Source organism: Lytechinus variegatus, chromosome 15 (assembly GCF_018143015.1).
Source record: "Lytechinus variegatus isolate NC3 chromosome 15, Lvar_3.0, whole genome shotgun sequence".
In the NCBI taxonomy this organism is placed as follows: Eukaryota; Metazoa; Echinodermata; class Echinoidea; order Temnopleuroida; family Toxopneustidae; genus Lytechinus; species Lytechinus variegatus.
The window spans coordinates 25,344,938-25,364,030 of NC_054754.1; the positions used below are offsets into that span (position 1 = coordinate 25,344,938).

The 19,093-nt window shown below is 37.4% G+C and overlaps 1 protein-coding gene across 2 annotated transcripts in view; it reads left to right on the forward strand.

Moving 5' to 3' along the window:
* LOC121428370 (calcium-binding protein NCS-1-like) overlaps positions 1-19,093 on the forward strand; it is a 61,534-nt gene that overhangs the window by 6,096 nt on the left and 36,345 nt on the right. Inside the window, exon 1 of one of the 2 annotated variants that reach the window (XM_041624953.1) lies at positions 2,601-2,697. The exons of the other annotated variant lie outside the window; for it this stretch is intronic. Coding sequence (XP_041480887.1) covers positions 2,616-2,697 — 82 coding nt within the window. The 5' untranslated portion in view covers positions 2,601-2,615. Of the gene's footprint in view, positions 1-2,600; positions 2,698-19,093 lie in introns of those variants that run through there. 2 annotated transcript variants of the gene reach the window in all.

Here is a 19,093-nt window from a genome sequence, read left to right on the forward strand (position 1 = left end):
CTTGTGAGCGCTCTTCACTGGCGTAAATCCCGGGGGGGGATGGGGGATATATCCCCCCACTTTTCGAGGAGGGGGGGGGGATGGCCTGTACAAACATCCCCCCACTTTTTACGGAAGAAATGAAAAAAATCATAAGAGATAATTGTTTTGTTGGTGAAAATTCTTCCTAAAATACTGCTTAACAAATAAAACAATATCATTGGATCATAAAATGCAAATAAAGAGCCAGTTAACCATTTGCAAACGAAATACTTATGTCCTTATTATAACATTGAAGAGAAACCCCCGTTTCTTCCAATTCATCAATGTTGGGGGGGGGGTTTGGGGGAGGGATTAAGATGGAATGTCTAAACATTTTGAATGTAATCTGTAATAAAACCATTAATTTAATTATATTTTTTTACCCCATGATGGTTTAAAACCATCATGGGGTAAAAAATATAACTATATCGGAGGGGTATTTGCCATATGGACATACAGTGGCGTAACTATACCCCCCATCGGCTGACCACCCCCCCAAAAAAAAACGGGGAAAAGGAGAAATGAGGGAGAAAGGAAGAGAAACGTAGTGGGAAAGAAGAAAATATAATTCATTGTGTTATTATTTATGTTACATTACATAAGAAACTTTTTTATCATAACTTTATGAAACATAATTTGCCCAGGGCCTTCGTCTTCATTGTTCCTGGTGCTCGCATTGTCTGTTTAACAAGATATATAATCCTGTTGTACTAAAACATCACGTTTTCAAGTCTATATAAACCAAATATATTTTCTAGCACTTGAGTTATCATATAATGACATATGCTTCTTTTACATGACTCAAAAAGTGATTGCCCCATGTTAAGGTCTCCGTATATAAACATTTCCTGTCCGTGATTACGTTCGCATTAGTGGACTGGTGTGATATGTCTGCTCTTCGTGAATTCCTTAAATCAGTCCTTAAAATGTCCCTTCTGATCTGAATATGAAAAATTTTCAGCTCGCGCTTCGCGCTCGCATCATTTGGTTAATGAAGTACCTATATGGTCCTAGTTAATTCCTACAAAGAAACCTTAGAATGTCCCACTTCAGGTCTGAATTATCTAAATTTTCAGCTCGCGCTTCGCGCTCGCAATATTTGATTGGTGAGATGCGTATGATAATCATGATTGCAATGACTACAAAGAGTGTTTCATGTGTTCAGATGTAATTCTAATAAAATCAGCAAGCGCTTGGCACTTGCATTAGGGGACTATGGTGAGATATGCATACTCTTAATGGATTCCTAAAATATATTCCTTAAAATCTCGCTGTTTGTGGTCAAAATATACAAAAATTTCAGCTCGCGCTTCGCGCTCGCATTGTTTAGCAAGACAGGTACCTATCATGATTACATAAATTTAATTATGTCCCTTTTTAGGTGTGAATATAAAAAAAAAATCAGCTCACGCTTCGCGGCCTATTGGTTTTGATGTGGGCGGCAACATCGTTGCCATGGTAACTTAGAGTTTGTGTGGAAATAGAAGAGATGTCCTTGTGAGCTATCTACCAGCTGCATTTCTGCTCCAATTTTCTTTGAATGTGGCATGAAGGTCCTTTATGGTTAAGCAGAGCCACCTACATGTAATGATTTAGGAGCGGGCGGAGACATCGTTGCCATGGTAACAAGTTTTTGTGGAATAGCAGAGATGTCCTTGTGAGTGCTCTACTAGCTGAATTTCTTCTCTGATCATCTTCAAATGTGGCATGAAGGTCCATTATGGTTAAGCAAAGCCGCCTATTGATTTTGGAGTGGGTGGAGGTATGGTTGCCATGGTAACCATATTTTTGTGGAAAATTTGGTAAAGCCTGTAATTTCTGCTTTTTCCAGTTTGTCATAACACTTGGCACACAGAAGCAATATCAGAAGGTGAAGCGAAGATGCCTATCATTTTTAATGGGGGGTCATGGGGTTAGGTTTTAGGTTTAGGTTTATTGTAAAGATGGTTTGGACCATAGATGGCCGCGTCATTACTAAACTGAAGAACGATAAGAAGGTAACCCTAACGAACAATGAAGACCTCCGTTAGCTAAAGGAAAACTAAGTGCCTGGCTATACAGAATTCAGATAATCACTCAGTATGCTTTGTTTGACGAGGTCGTTGACTTCGCTTATGTACCGGAATCTCCACCAACTTATAGTAATTTCCTATACTATTATGCTCTCTACATTGTGATCCCTTCAACTTTATAATCAGAAGCCCGGGGATAGCAGGCGTTACTATTGGGCGCTGCCTGGCTTTCTACAACGTACTCTCTTTTCACTACGATTCGTCTAATCTTCTGATCACGTGACCACGCCATTCTCTTATTCGCCATCACAACAAGGAATTACGTATCACCGAACCACATCGATTTTTTTCAATGGAGAGTCGCAAGCTACGGACCACTGCACAACTCTACCTTCTACAGTGTATACAATTATCTACACTTTGTGTATATGGCATCTACTAGTACACTATTGTCCATTCTCCTGATCAGCAGACCATGCACGTCAAATAGGGGATTGCATTGTTTTCAGTGGGGAATTGTTAACCACAGATCTCTATTTCACCACTATATATCTATCATGGAGATAGCTCCCAACCATAGAGATGTATACTCTCTATGCTCTCAACGCAACAAGTGGAATTAGACAACATAGCATAAAAGGATCATCAACGGTTAATTCATCTGGTCTAACCTAACATTACCTGCCTTAAGATCAAGAAACCCTAATGACAGCTATATCACGCTCATTGCGAAAATGATACCCACTTTGAAGGCGACCGTTTTGAGTCTTCAATCTTGAATTTTGATTATTGTTTTTAGTGAAAGCATAAACTTGGCACACGTATTAGTTTTACCTGAATTTTTTTTTTTGCTTACAATTAACCATGCCATTTGTTAACGTAAAGTTTAAATACCCTTGTGTCTCGTGTAAAAATCCCGTGAAAAAGAATCAGAAAGGTCTTCGTTGCACTGTATGTACAGATTGGTTGCATATTGGCTGTATTGGTGTAAGCCCTCAAGATTATGATAACCTAGGCCAGGGACCTGGGAACGATTTTTTCAGTGGGGGTGCTGAAAGCTCTCCTCAACAGGGGGGGGCACACTTGAGTTTTCCATAATTACACACACACATACACCCCTCTAAGGGCATCTCACACAAACACACCCTCACGCACATATATGTAGATTGAATAGGTTGAATACTATATATACAATATATATATATATATATGTATGTGTGTATATGACAGTCACTTCTTAGCTTTCTTATTATAAAAGAACATTGATATATAATTAGATAACTTGAGCGCGGAGCACAAACTATTTTTTGGGGGGGTGATTTATGTATTTTTTCCTGAAAATTGAATATTTTGACCAATGTTTGTGGTCCTGAACAAGATGTGTATGTAACATAGAACTGCGAACGTGATCAGCGCGAGCAGATGATCGAAAGGGACGTGTTATAAGGACTGTTTGCAGTTACCCATCAAGACGATACACATATCAACAATCAAATAATGTGAGCGCGAAGCGCGAGCTGAAAATTTTGACATTCTGACCTAAATACTGGACATTGCACTTTTTGTAATCATGATTAGGATAGGTATATAACTATACATTTAATGCGAGCGCGAAGCGCGAGCAAAAATAAAAATGAGATTTCAGGCCTATAAACCGGACATCTTAAGCACTTTTTTAATCATGAACAGGATAGGTATACAACTGTACAATTGATGCAAGCGCGAAGCGCGAGCGGAAACAAAATTGAGAATTCAGACCAAAAACAAGAAATTATAAAGACTTTTCTAATTATGAAGAGGGTAGGTATATAACTACAATTAATGCGAGCACGAGCGGAAATAACATGAGATTTTAAATCTAAAAACAGGACATCTTCAGCACATTTCTAATCATGAACAGAATAAGTATATAACTATACAATTAATGCGAGCGCGAAGCGCGAGCTGAAATAAAATGAGATTTCAATCCTAAAAACAGGACATCTTATAAGCACTTTTCTAATCATGAACAGGATAGGTGCACCCGCAAAGCGTGAGCAGAAACAAAATTGAGATTTTTAGACCTATAATCGGACATTCTATTCATGTTTTCTAAATCAAGAAAGTGATGGATAATGTGATATATTATTATATTAACAATGTGAGCGCAATGCGCGAGCAGAAAATGTTTGATATTCTGATCTGAAACTCCGCACTGAATGTAATATGGTTTGAACAGATAAAGAAAAATCAGACGAACATAAGAATAAAGATTTGATCAAAATCCGACAAGGAAATCAATAAGAATCTGTTGATTCTTCTATACCAAAGAAGTGCAAACAGTTGCGGCGACTATACTGCTCTTGCCTGTTGGTTTCATGTTGTACTTTCCGTAATTGGTCGCTTTGTTGATCAAGTTTTGACTTTAATTGACCAAGTTCATGTGATTTCTTTTCATTTTGCACCTCCAACTCCAATATCTTTGCCTCTTGTTCTTCAAGCACTGATTGAAGTTTGGTGAGTCGAGTATCAACATGGTTTGGCAAAGTTATTGCATTTTAAAGATTAGCATTATTCCGGTGAAACAGTTTTAAGCATGTCAATGAGCAAACTGATGGTCTCATATCCCCACTTGTTCTTCTGTATTTCATTATATAGAATTAGGTTTATCCAATATTTTCCCTTCAAGAACCAAAAACAATTGAATTGCCAACTGATTTAGTCAATTAGATATTCTTTGCTGCAACTTATTTCATTATAAGGGAGACATACCATTCACACAGGTTTGAAAAAATGAAACAATGTTGATTCCATGTAATAACACAAGAAACAGGATAGTGGGAATGCAACATCTTCAACCTACATGGGCGGAAATCCCAGAGGGGGCAGGGGGGCACAATACCAAATGTCCCCCTCCTATTTTTGGTCTTTCATTATGGAAAAAATACATCACTTCACAATCTAAATAATACATGTATTTTGTTATGACATTACATTTTGGGTGAAAACCTTTTTTTTAGGGGGGGGGGGCTTGTCAAATTTTGTTAGGGTTAAAATGACCTAACATTATTTAAACGTGATAACCTTTTGTGTTTTTTTGCTTGTCAAATTTTCCGGGCCCTGGTCTCCCCGATCTTTGGGGACAGATTTCCGCCCATGTCAACTCACCTATTAAATATTTGTGACGACATGCATATCACCATTTACATAATATATCGCTGAAATTTAGAATTAAATAACTGGACTATTTTTTATCAGATTTTCATTTATTTATTTTGAAAAATGTATGTGATATAAATATTTTCAGCCCGGTAACCCAAGCAAGCTGCTTATCTGAATAAACATGGGTGCGCATGTTTAGAGATATAGACCTAGCATCTGGGCATTCTAAATACATTTTTTATTATAAAAATCAATAATGCGAGCGCGAAGTGCGAGCAGAAAATATTTGATAATCCGATCTGAAAAGGGGTGAATTTAAACACTATTTTAAGTACTGTGTCAGAAAATTCTGAAGGGGGGTCTACAAACCTTTGCTCATTTTCATTACATTTCTGTCATTTATCATACCTACCACTAGCTTTCCAGGAGGTGCTGCCTATGGAAGATGACACATGCAGCACCCCCTAATTTGGGGGTGCTTCATCCCCAGCACCCCCGCTTCCCAGGGCCATAGGGCAGGGCGAAAAAGACTGAAACTTGATTTGTATTGTCTGACTCGTAATTGTTTATACAAAACACGGTCGGTCAGGCGTGCGCACACTTGATTCGACACAAAACCTGAAAGTTTCATGTCCAGCCACACCCATGTTCCTCCCAGCTATCGAGTAGTGTGTAAACTATGCCGGTGATACGTATCGCGCGCGACCACGTCTGTATCAGAACATGGGAGCTTGATTGAATTGTGTTACAGGAGGGATGTTATTGGAATATGTGAAAGACTATGTAAATGATTTGCAATTTTTGTATGTGATAATTATGTACATTATAACATATTAAAAAAATACAGGGGGAATCTGATTTCGTGGGGGTGCTGCCTATGGAAAATAATACACGCAGCACCCCCAAGGAAATTTTTGGGGGTGCTTCAGCACCCCCAGCACCCCCGCTTCCCAGGTCCCTGACCTAGGCCTATCAATAGCCTTTGAAAATTGGATGTGCACAAAGTGCGTATTTAAAGAACCCCCCTTCTACAACAAAGAACAACTAGATTTTGAAACTTTTTCCACATCCGTTAATCCAGAGGCTGAGAAAACTGATTTTTATACTGATCAAAGCCACATCAAATTCGACAACCTTAACTACAGGGGGCTCAAAATTATGTCAGCTAAATGTAAATAGTCTCATTCGACACCTTGACGAAGTCAAGTCAATACTACTACTCAATAATATTGATATATTTGCTGTGAATGAGACCAAGATAGCTCAATAAGCAATTTTGAGGTAGAAATTGAGAACTATGTCATGTTTCGGAGAGATCGAAACCGTCAAGGTGGCGGTGTCGCCCTCTACGTCCATAAATCCTTAAAAACAGAGTGTATTACACAGCATGAGGTCTCACGGGCCTAATTACTAGTGGTAGGCCATAGATATTCATTCGAGCCAACCCATTGCTATTTTTTTTATTTTGATATGGCTGATTGACAAAGTGTATGCATATGATTGTCCATCTAACACTGATTCTATTTTTGGTAATTACTGAACTTCCTTTTCCCTAATTGGGAAGAAATATCACCAATTTTGGACTATATTATGACTGGCGGAAGGATTAGGGCTATTTTGCTGTTTGAGTTGATGAATCTGCTCCCCCCGACGGTGTCTTCAAACACGCCAATTTATTTTTAAAATGAGCCGGTCGAGGGACCCTTTTCTGGTCAGATATGGATTGCCAGATATAAATCCTATCCACTGGTAGTAAACATTCGACCCCCGAATTTCATCCTTATTTTTTATGAATTTTTTAAAGTGCCAATTTAACACATGAGTCTATGGGGAATGAATTAGGCCTGTGAGACCTATATATAACCTTGACCATAGCCTAAAATTCCTTAGTGGATGAAATCCCTGCCCAACTCTTCAGTAGCAGATTGTTTCTACTAGTAGACATGTTTCAATCATCAAGAGGTCCAAAAACTGAACTTCATGGCTATACAAGGCTACATAAGGGGTACTACAGGTAACAAGTTGTTATTAGTAACTAACCCTGTGTTTGTGTACCTAGGCTAGGCTGTGTAGGCTGTATGTGCATGTATTTGTCACTGGGACTTGCTTGCATGTTGTCGTGTGTTTTCGTATACCGACGAGCGCTGCTGTAAATCGTGTATTGCACCCATCACGAGATAAAGCTCACATTAGATAGGCCTTGCATCAATTGCGCTTGTGAAATTGGTTCATGGGGAAGGGAATGAGAAGAGAAAACTTTAGAATTTGACTGAAGAGTGGTGGATTCAAGAGGGAGGGGGGGGGGGGGGTAGAGAAAAGCATAGTTAGTATGTGGGGGGGGGGGGGCTGAGAATGAGTTCTACTGCCATCTTGTTCAACTTTTACTGACTTCTAGCCAGACTAGCCCCCATCCATTTAGAATACAAGCCATCTAACCCCCTGTCTCTTTCTCTTACACCCTGGCTTGGGCCCTTGTCATAGGAAGATGTGAATGTATAGTATGCTTGTATGTTGATTCTCATTTCTTTTTATTGTTATCTAATTAAACTCATGTGAATCTGGTATTTATATTGTGGGCAGATCTTGAATCCAGATATGCACACTATTCATATCTACAATTTGCATTATAGGATTTGGGCCCTACATTGCATCCATTGTTGAGCTACATATAGGCATGTAGGATGTGTGTAAATCCATAGGGCACTGGACATTAGGAGTAACATTAGAAATGGTCATTACATAACACATCTGTATATTTCATGCATTTCTTTGTGATAAAGTGAGTGTACAGATGTTGAAGAAAAGCCAGGAAGGTAAATTAAAAAGAAACCTTCATGTGCCATACAATACAGGTCTCACGGGCCTAATTACTAGTGGTAGGCCATAGATATTCATTCGAGCCAACCCATTGCTATTTTTTTTATTTTGATATGGCTGATTGACAAAGTGTATGCATATGATTGTCCATCTAACACTGATTCTATTTTTGGTAATTACTGAACTTCCTTTTCCCTAATTGGGAAGAAATATCACCAATTTTGGACTATATTATGACTGGCGGAAGGATTAGGGCTATTTTGCTGTTTGAGTTGATGAATCTGCTCCCCCCGACGGTGTCTTCAAACACGCCAATTTATTTTTAAAATGAGCCGGTCGAGGGACCCTTTTCTGGTCAGATATGGATTGCCAGATATAAATCCTATCCACTGGTAGTAAACATTCGACCCCCGAATTTCATCCTTATTTTTTATGAATTTTTTAAAGTGCCAATTTAACACATGAGTCTATGGGGAATGAATTAGGCCTGTGAGACCATGATTCATTTAAGGAATTAGAAATTGTAGCTGCTATCGTTCATTCGAAGAATTGTAAACCGCTTTTGGTTGCTACCTGGTATAGACCACCGAATTCCAAAATCGATGTACTTCATGCATTTGTGGCATTTTTAAAGCATTTTGATAGACTTAAGAAAGATATTATATTAATTGGTTACATTAACTGTGACCTGTTATCGCATACTCTTTCTTCTCACACAAGAATGTATTGTGAAATTAGTGACATCTATGCTCTCAAGCAGGTAAATACCACAGAACCCACAAGATTAACCAGCCAGTCCTCCACTCTTGTTGATCACATGTCATGTAACTGTTCAAGAATAAAATCACATGGTGTCATTCATAGCGGATTAAGTGATCACTCCATGATACTAAAATCCGAATCTACTCCATTCCCAAGAATTGTCCAGTTTAGAGACTATAAACACTTTGATATTGATAAGTTTAGAATTGACCTTAAAAACCAACCATGGGAGAAGGTAAAAGAATTTTACAATATAGATAATGCTGTTGAGTCTTGGCAAAGCTGGTTTACTGATGTAATCAATAAGCACATGCCTGTCCGAACAAAAAGGTAAAAACAACGCAATACTCCCTGGACAAATTCGAATTTATATAAGCTTATGAGAGATCGAGACAAGACAATACGCAAAGCTCTTAGAACCAAAGATGATGACATGATGTCACAATACAGAATGCTTCGCAATAAAGTTACACTTGAAATTCGGAAAGCTAAGCGAAAATACTTTACTGACAAATTTTCAAATATGAAAGTAGACCCTAAGCAAACTTGGAGAGTCCTAAAATCAGTAATTTCGGATAACAAATCTGATTCTTCCTTCAGTGATTTAAGGGAGAATTGCGATGTAGTCGAGAAATTCTCCTCATACTTTTCTAGTATTGGAACAGTTCTGGCTGACACAATTTTAACAACGACATCAAGTGACCACCTCCAAGTCATCAACAGCACATTCAATTTTACCTCCATTCATGAATCAGAAACTCTGAAACTGATAATGGGACTGAAAAATAAGAAATCTACTGGTCTAGATGGAATATCCGTATATATTTTGAAACTAAGTGCTCTAGAAATTACCCCGCACTTATTTAATCAACAAATCATTGAAAGATGGGAAATTTCCTAGTTGTTCGAAAGCTGCTGAAATTGTACCTATATACATAAACGTGGTGATAAATCCTCTCCTGACAATTTTCGACCTATTTCACTGTTACCTTGTGTGTCCAAGATATTAGAACGTGTTGTGCAACGCCAACTACTAGAATACCTCCATAAGAATGACATTTTATGTGAACAACAGTCTGGATTTAGGCCGTTGCATTCCACTACATCAACGTTAATCAAAGTCACCGATGACTGGCTCAAAGCCATGGATGATTCCAAATATACGGGTGCTGTATTTATCGATTTGCGAAAGGCTTTCGATACCGTAGATCATCAAATCCTGATTAAAAAAATGAATAATATTGGTATACAAAGCCTAACCGGCCAATGGTTCTATAGCTATTTAACCGGTAGAACATGTCAAACCTCGTTAATCACTCTCTTTCATCTACCAAGGTCGATTATATGGAGAAAATAACCACTTTTACCCTGTAAAAGAATGATGAGGATGCAAAGGTCAAATTCATGCCTAGGAAATTATTTGTGTTAGAGTAGAAAATTGAGATGGCTTGAGAGATTGTAAACATGGTTTTGCTGCAAGGATGTATCTAGGTGATTTCAGACAGACTAAAGACATGGGGTGGTATTCTGAGGTCATTTTATCTTTAAAATATTTTATTTTATCTCTCAAAATGAAATTTGTATTCTGAGATGACATTTTATCTCTCAGATAAAATTTACAATTTTATCTTGCGTAAATATATCTCTGCGACGGTGATTTCACCAATATTTCTAGAAGTAACCCCAAATGGTGACATGAAAATGAAGAAAAATTATATATTTATTGAGAATAACACCTTTACGTTGTTCCTGTACAATCAGAGAGTATTTCATAAGACTTTTCTTGACTAATATTGTCTTTGAAATGATGCTTGAAAAGATGGGATAAAGACTTCGAAAAAAGATGAGAGTATTGTCCTTTTTGTTAAAAAGAAATCTCCGTAAAGACGCGTAAGCGTATAGTGCAAGCGTTTTTGAAGTCACCCATTTACCACACCTCCTGGTGGAATGGATTTTAATTGGTTGAGTGATATGAGAGAGCTATAAAAGCGCGTTTCTAATTGGATATTGATTAAAAAATAGGTGTGTCTTACAGAGATAAAATGAAGATAAAATGGTTCTCAGAATACCAATTCGGAGAGATTTTAAGGGTATTTTATCTCACTGATTTTAACGGAGATAAAATATTTTATTTTATCTGAGATAAAATGGATCTCAGAATACCACCCCTGGCATGCCTGGGGTGGTATTCTGAGGTCATTTTATCTTTAAAATATTTTATTTTATCTCTTAAAATGAAATTGGTATTCTGAGATGAGATTTTATCTCTTAGATAAAATTTTAGATTTTATCTTGCGTATAATTTTTATCTTGCGTATCTACAGATGATACGCAACAGAACAATGCCTGCGTACACATACCCTTTGCGTATCTGGCCATTGCTACGCAGATGATGTGCTTGCGCTCATGTTACTTTGAAGAAAAAATAAAATAAACTTAAAAGAGGGTATCTAGGTTATTTTATCTCTGCGACGTTGATTTCACCAGTATTTCTAGGTGAATTAACCCCAAATGGTGACATGAAAATGAAGAAAAATTATATACTTATTGAGAATAACACCTTAACGTTGTTACTGTACAATCAGAGAGTATTTCATGAGACTTTTCTTTACTAATATTGTCTTTGAAATGATCTTTGAAAAGATGCGATATAGACTTTGAAAAAAGATGAGAGTATTGTCCTTTTTGTTAAAAAGAAATCTCCGTAAAGACGTGCAAGCGTATAGTGCAAGCGTATTTGAAGTCAATAAATAAACTCTGGCCCTTTTGCCACACCTCCTGGCGGAATGGATTTTAATTGGTTGAGTGATATGAGAGAGCTATAAAAGCGCGTTTCTAATTGGATATTGATTAAAACATAGGTGTGTCTTACAGAGATAAAATGAAGATAAAATGGATCTCAGAATACCACCCCTGGGGTGTATTCTGAGGTCATTTTATCTTTAAAATATTTATATAATATTGACTGGCCTTGAGGGAGATACCAAATATATTTCCCAAACTAGTCTCATATTGCCCCGAGTCGAAGACGAGGGCAATATGGGTCTAGTGAGGGAAATATTTTTGGTATCTCCCGAAAGTAACGCCAGTCAATATTATTATTATTACCTGTTCAACTCTTTCTGGTACATTAAATTAACATATTGATAGATTACATTATTGTTGGACTTACCTTGGTCAAGCATCTATCATCACTTTACTATTATGACGTACATGTACTTACAAGCGCTCGGATCCAGCGTTGTCTTTATTATGACGTTTATTGTTGGTGCGCGGATCCTTATGAAGCGTTTCTCTTTATACGCATCCACAAATGCGCTGGGGATTGATGAGCTCGGAATACGGATATTATGGACCGCTAATTATTGTACGTAGGTGCAGTAGGAAAATTACTCTTTTCGGGGAGGAGGGGTGTACGAATATTATGGTCACTCGTCATTCAGCTGATCGCTGACCGAGCCATTGTGACGTAGTTTATGTTGAGTTAATCAGTTAGACAGACAAAATACGCGTTTATATCATGTCTCCAAAATGCCTCATTCAGGTAATAATTATATAATATTGACTGGCCTTGAGGGGAACATCAAATATATTGCCAGCAAAAGAATCATATTGGCCCGAGTCTTTAGACGAGGGCAATATGGGTCTTTTAAGGGCAATATATTTGATGTTCCCCGAAAGAAGAGCCAGTCAATATTTTTATTATCATCCAAATCAGATATCTAGAGCAAAAATCGTGATAATGGTGATATTTCTTTTTAAAATAGTTATATTGTGTCTTGTTAATATAAGGGTCTAGGCTCTGCACTTTACCATTATGACGTACTTGCAAGCGCTTGGATCCAGTGATGTCTTTCATTATGACGTATATTATTGGCGCGCAGATCCTTATGAAGCGTATCTCTTTATACGCATCCTCAAATGCCCGGATGTGAGACCAGGGAAAATACAAAGGTATATTTTGCGTCGTCTCTGCATGCAAAGTAAATATGCGCATTGAGACCGAGGAAAATACAAATAATATACCTATCCCTTCCCGATATTTATGAAACTAGGGCAATACGGTTTTGTAAATGACCAGCTCAGATGTCTGATACGGGTGATAATTTATTTTATCTATTAAAATACTATTGGTATTCTGAGATGACATAAAATTTATCTTGCATAAATATGGATGATGCGCAACAGAACAGTGCCTGCGTAGACATACCCATCGCGTATCTGATGGGTATTGCAACGCGGATGACGTGCATGCGCCCAAGTTACTTTGAAGAAAAAATGAAATAAACTGAAAAGAGGGTAGGGGCTATTTTATCTCCGCGACGTTGATTTCACCAATATTTCTAAGTGAATTAACCCTAAATGTTGACATGAAAATAAAAAAAATTATATATTTATTGAGAATAACACCTTAACGTCATTCCTGTACAATCAGAAAGTATTTCATAAGACTTGTCTAGACTAATATTGTCTTTGAAATGATGCTTGAAAAGATGCAATATAGACTACGAAAAAAGGTGAGAGTATTGTCCTTTTTGTCTCGTCCACCAGAGGTGAAGGTGAGACTTACATGTAGGGATCCAAATGTCGTCCGTCCGTCCGTCACAAACCTGTAATTGGGACCTTTCGCAATCATCACGGACGTATGGCAAGCCGTATTGACATATATTGTGATATTGTGATATCACGAATTCGAATTACTGATATCACTAATTGGAATTACTGATATCACTAATTCGATTTAGTGATATCACTAATTCGATTTAGTGATATCACCAAATCGAATTAGTGATATCACTAATTCCCATATGTTTTTCACACAAATCCCTTTTTTGATATCAAGAAATAGAATTTGTGATATCACTAAATCGAATTAGTGATATCACTAAATCGAATTAGTGATATCACAAATTCGAATTTGTGATATCACTAAATGAATTTGTGATATCAAAAATTCGAATTAGTGATATCACTAATTCGAATTAGTGATATCACTAATTCGATTTAGTGATATCACTAATTCGAATTAGTGATATCACAAAATGACAAAAGAAATTTAGCCCTCATGTTGTGAAAGATATCGCTTTGATTTCGAGCTTTACTTTAGTGCTAGAATTCACGTGGTATTTTGAGCTTTACTTTAGTGCTAGAATTCACGTCGTATTTTGAGCTTTACTTTAGTGCTAGAATTCACGTGGTATTTTGAGCTTTACTTTAGTGCTAGAATTCACGTGGTATTTTGAGCTTTACTTTAGTGCTAGAATTCACATCATATTTTGAGCTTTACTTTAGTGCTAGAATTCACGTGGTATTTTGAGCTTTACTTTAGTGCTAGAATTCACGTCGTATTTTGAGCTTTACTTTAGTGCTCAAATTCAGCTCTGTTTCTATCGCTAGTTTAGCGTTTTAATTCACTTGGTATTTATTATATTGATGCAAAAAATAACCTGTGATCTAAACCTTTACATTAGTGCAATAATTCAGTTCTGATTTTTTTTTTGCACTTTATTCGTTTAAATCGATTGGCAACATATCAAGAATGAAATTAAGGATATGTTGCCAATTTCTATGCAAAAGTCGGGGGTGCAGTTTATACACGGTGACGGGTCTGAGCCAGCCCGCCGTAACCCCTCCCGTACATGTACGATGTCTGCCAGTTCACAACACATCGAGTGGCCGGGCGTAGCCGCCCAGGCAATGTCGTTTAGAGGGGTATGAGCCGCGGGTAATTGGAAGCGATTATTGCAATATTAATTAAATGTTGTCCATAACAAACGCACCCACCTTCATGACACTAATTTTGACTTTATTCTCGATTCAAAGTAGTGAAGTTCCCTTACAACGCAATCTCTAAGCTCACTCAACTCTCGCTCAGCGGAATATTACCGAGTATGCTTGGCGTCTCTTTAAATTCGCCAGGGAACTTCACTACTTTGAATCGAGAATAAAGTCAAAATTAGTGTCATGAAGGTGGGTGCGTTTGTTATGGACAACATTTAATTAATATTGCAATAATCGCTTCCCATTACCCGCGGCTCATACCCCTCTAAACGACATTGCCTGGGCGGCTACGCCCGGCCACTCGATGTGTTGTGAACTGGCAGACATCGTACATGAACGGGAGGGGTTACGGCGGGCTGGCTCAGACCCGTCACCGTGTATAAACCGCACCCCGACTTTTGCTTCTGCCCCGCCGAGAAAAAGGTGCGGTTAATTTGGAATTGTCCATAAAACATGAAGAGATAATAAATGATGGATTGGCACATGAAGATTGTGGCAACGTGAGTGTAGTTTAGCGAGAGTGTGTAGTAGACGCGATGTCGAAAAAATAATATTTAAAAACAACAAATTGGCAACATATCACAAAATGAATTACTGATATGTTGCCAATTTTTGCACAATTAGCGTTCATTTTTTTTGTCTAATGTGCCACTCAAAACTAAATTTCAACCATAAAAATGCAAATAAAGTATAAGTTGTTCATTTTTTGTAATAAAAAAACAAACCCCAAAATATCATACGTCAAAAGAGAATACTGAATGATTACATAGAAATTGGCAACATATCCTTAATTTCATTCTTGATATGTTGCCAATCGATTTAAACGAATAAAGTGCAAAAAAAAAATCAGAACTGAATTATTGCACTAATGTAAAGGTTTAGATCACAGGTTATTTTTTGCATCAATATAATAAATACCAAGTGAATTAAAACGCTAAACTAGCGATAGAAACAGAGCTGAATTTGAGCACTAAAGTAAAGCTCAAAATACGACGTGAATTCTAGCACTAAAGTAAAGCTCAAAATACCACGTGAATTCTAGCACTAAAGTAAAGCTCAAAATACGACGTGAATTCTAGCACTAAAGTAAAGCTCAAAATACCACGTGAATTCTAGCACTAAAGTAAAGCTCAAAATACCACTTGAATTCTAGCACTAAAGTAAAGCTCAAAATACCAGTGAATTCTAGCACTAAAGTAAAGCTCAAAATACCACGTGAATTCTAGCACTAAAGTAAAGCTCAAAATACCACGTGAATGCTAAATTTCTTTTGTCATTTTGTGATATCACTAATTCGAATTAGTGATATCACTAAATCAAATTAGTGATATCACTAATTCGAATTAGTGATATCACTAAGTCGAATTAATGATATCACAAAATCGTATTAGTGATATCACTAAATGAATTTGTGATATCAAAAATTGGAATTAGTGATATCACATATTCGATTTAGTGATATCACTAATTCGATTTAGTGATATCACTAATTCGATTTAGTGATATCACAAATTCATTTTGTGATATCACAAATTCGAATTAGTGATATCACTAATTTCTATTCATTTACTACACAAACCCCATTTTTGATATCACGAAATAGAATTCGTGATATCACAAATTCAATTCCTGATATCACTAATTCGAATTTTTGATATCACAAATTCATTTAGTGATATCACAAATTCGAATTTGTGATATCACTAATTCGATTTAGTGATATCACTAATTCGATTTAATGATATCACAAATTCTATTTCTTGATATCAAAAAAGGGATTTGTGTGAAAAACATATGGGAATTAGTGATATCACTAATTCGATTTGGTGATATCACTAAATCGAATTAGTGATATCACTAAATCGAATTAGTGATATCAGTAATTCGAATTCGTGATATCAGTAATTCGAATTCGTGATATCACAAAATCACAATATATGTCAATACGGCTTGCCATACGGACGCTAGTATTAGGGTCCCCTAACACAAAAACTAACGCTTAATCATACACTTGATTTTTAAGATTGATTGTGCATTACAGTCAATAGAATCAAACGTAGAAATCTGCTCTACGATCAATGCTAAGCTTTGTGTAACAGGGGGGTTACAGGCCCTACAAATCTGCTTTTCGTGTGCAAAATCCCTTTCCGCGACACCCGTACCGCATACATGCATGTATATTACGACTGATGGCTGGAGATATTCAAAATGCAGGACCTAAAATAGATTTATGACATGGATAAGAAAGTGGTTTTTCAAACAAATCGAGAACATATTGAGTGAGGAAAAACTTACTGAATGAAGGCTTAAATATAGATCATTACAGTCCATCGAATCGATATTACATTTAATGTGGATTATTGGTGGATCATTGGCAATTGATTTCATGGATAAGATCAACCTCTCCAGCCGAACATTTCGCATGCGTTGATATGTACACATCATATGCGATATCTTTGAACTCGTTTCCTTTTGTTTCTTTGTTTCTTTTGTTTACTCCTTATACACAAACGATATGCCTCTCGCACACGATGTGAGGGGCATTATGTTTTACATTCCCCAGAAATGGGGATTAGATTCAAATTCCGGGGGACCACTTCCATTGATGAGTGGATACCAGGCACGACCATGGGGTTTCGAAAAGTACCCTAAACATGCTAAACAAGGGACGCAATTCTTTTCCAGATTATGAAAATGCATCTCTTAACAAGTATTTGGCTTGTGAAACCCTACAAGTATTGAATATATATCCCTTTTTTCAGCATTTTAAACATCATTTTGACACCCTTATAACGTTACATAGGCCTATATAGTAACGTACCTGCCCACTCTGTCCCCTTTTACGGGTGGTCGCTACTGGTATCCACTAATCAATGGAAGTGGGCCCCCCGGGCGGCCTCTCGAGTTCTAGGAGGAGTCAAATTTGGCTTTGGAAAGTCGTCCTCAATCTGATAAATCGCTGTTACCATAGTAGCAACCATAATTTTGCACACGAAACGCATATTGAATGTTTCCGTCGCAGATGCGAAACGAAAAAAAATCTCATGTCACACAATTTGCATTGCGGGACTGAGTTTACGACCATGATGACGGGCCCAAAAAATCCCTTCCAAAGTCAACTACCGTTGTAAATAAGCGTGTGCGTCCTCAAACGAAAGGTCGGGAGTGACACATAACTCCACAACCGTAAGTCGCTTTTCAACCAAACTTGGATGGTGGATGGACTTGGGGGACCTGCATGTTATGCTGCAGTCTGAGGTCATATGGTAAGGTCAAAGGTCATTTTCAGGTCAACGTTAAAGTTTACATGCAAGACTCTCTTATGACACCTAACTCCACAACTGTAAGTCGCTTTTCAACCAAACTTGGATGGTAGATGGACTTGGGGGACGTGCATGTTATGCTGCAGTCGGAGGTCATATGGTAAGGTCAAAGGTCATTTTCAGGTCAACGTTAAAGTTTACATGCAAGACTCTCTTATGACACCTAACTCCGCAACCGTATGTCGCTTATCAACCAAACTTGGATGGTAGATGGACTTGGGGGACGTGCATGTTATGCTGCAGTCGGAGGTCACATGGTAAGGTCAAAGGTCATTTTCAGGTCAACGTTAAAGTTTACATGCAAGACTCTTAACTCCGCAATCGTAAGTCGCTTTTCAACCAAACTTGGATGGTAGATGGACTTGGGGGACCTGCATGTTATGCTGCAGTCGGAGGTCACATGATAAGGTCAAAGGTCATTTTCAGGTCAACGTTAAAGTTTACATGCAAGACTCTCTTATGACACCTAACTCCGCAACCGTATGTCGTTTTTCAACCAAACTTGGATGGTAGATGGACTTGGGGGACGTGCATGTTATGCTGCAGTCGGAGGTCACATGATAAGGTCAAAGGTCATTTTCAGGTCAACATTAAAGTTTACGTGCAAGGCTCTTATGACAAGTGTTATTCCATCCCAGTCATTTCACAATGAAGTTTCGATATAATCCTCTTGCGTGCCCTCACAAATCATGATATTTCTGGTTATTTTCATAAGTGGGCGAGACACAAAATTGCTTTTGCCTTGTGTTTACAAGAAATCTCTGTAAAGACGTGCAAGCGTATTTGAAGTCAATGAATGGATGCAATATCTCCCCTTTGCCACACCTCCCGGCGGAATGGATTTCAATTGGTTGAGTAACACGAGAGAGCTATAAAAGCGTGTTTCTAATTGGATATTGATTAAAAGGTACATGTAGGTGTGTCTTGCAGAGATAAAATGAAGATAAAATTGTTCTCAGAATACTCTGTAAGAGATTTTAAGGGTATTTTATCTCACTGATTTTAACGGAGATAAAATATTTTATTTATCTGAGATATAATGGATCTTAGAATACCACCCCTGATCACCAAATACTCAGATCAACCTCGATTAGAAATAACATTTGTTTTGACAGTGCCAAAGCAAATAAGTTGTAATAATCCAGGATGAAATTTTGTAAAGCTGCTTGTAAAAAAGGGGAAGTTCTCCCTGAAGAAAAGTTTGTGTAAAAATAGCAGAAAAATGAAAAAAAAGTA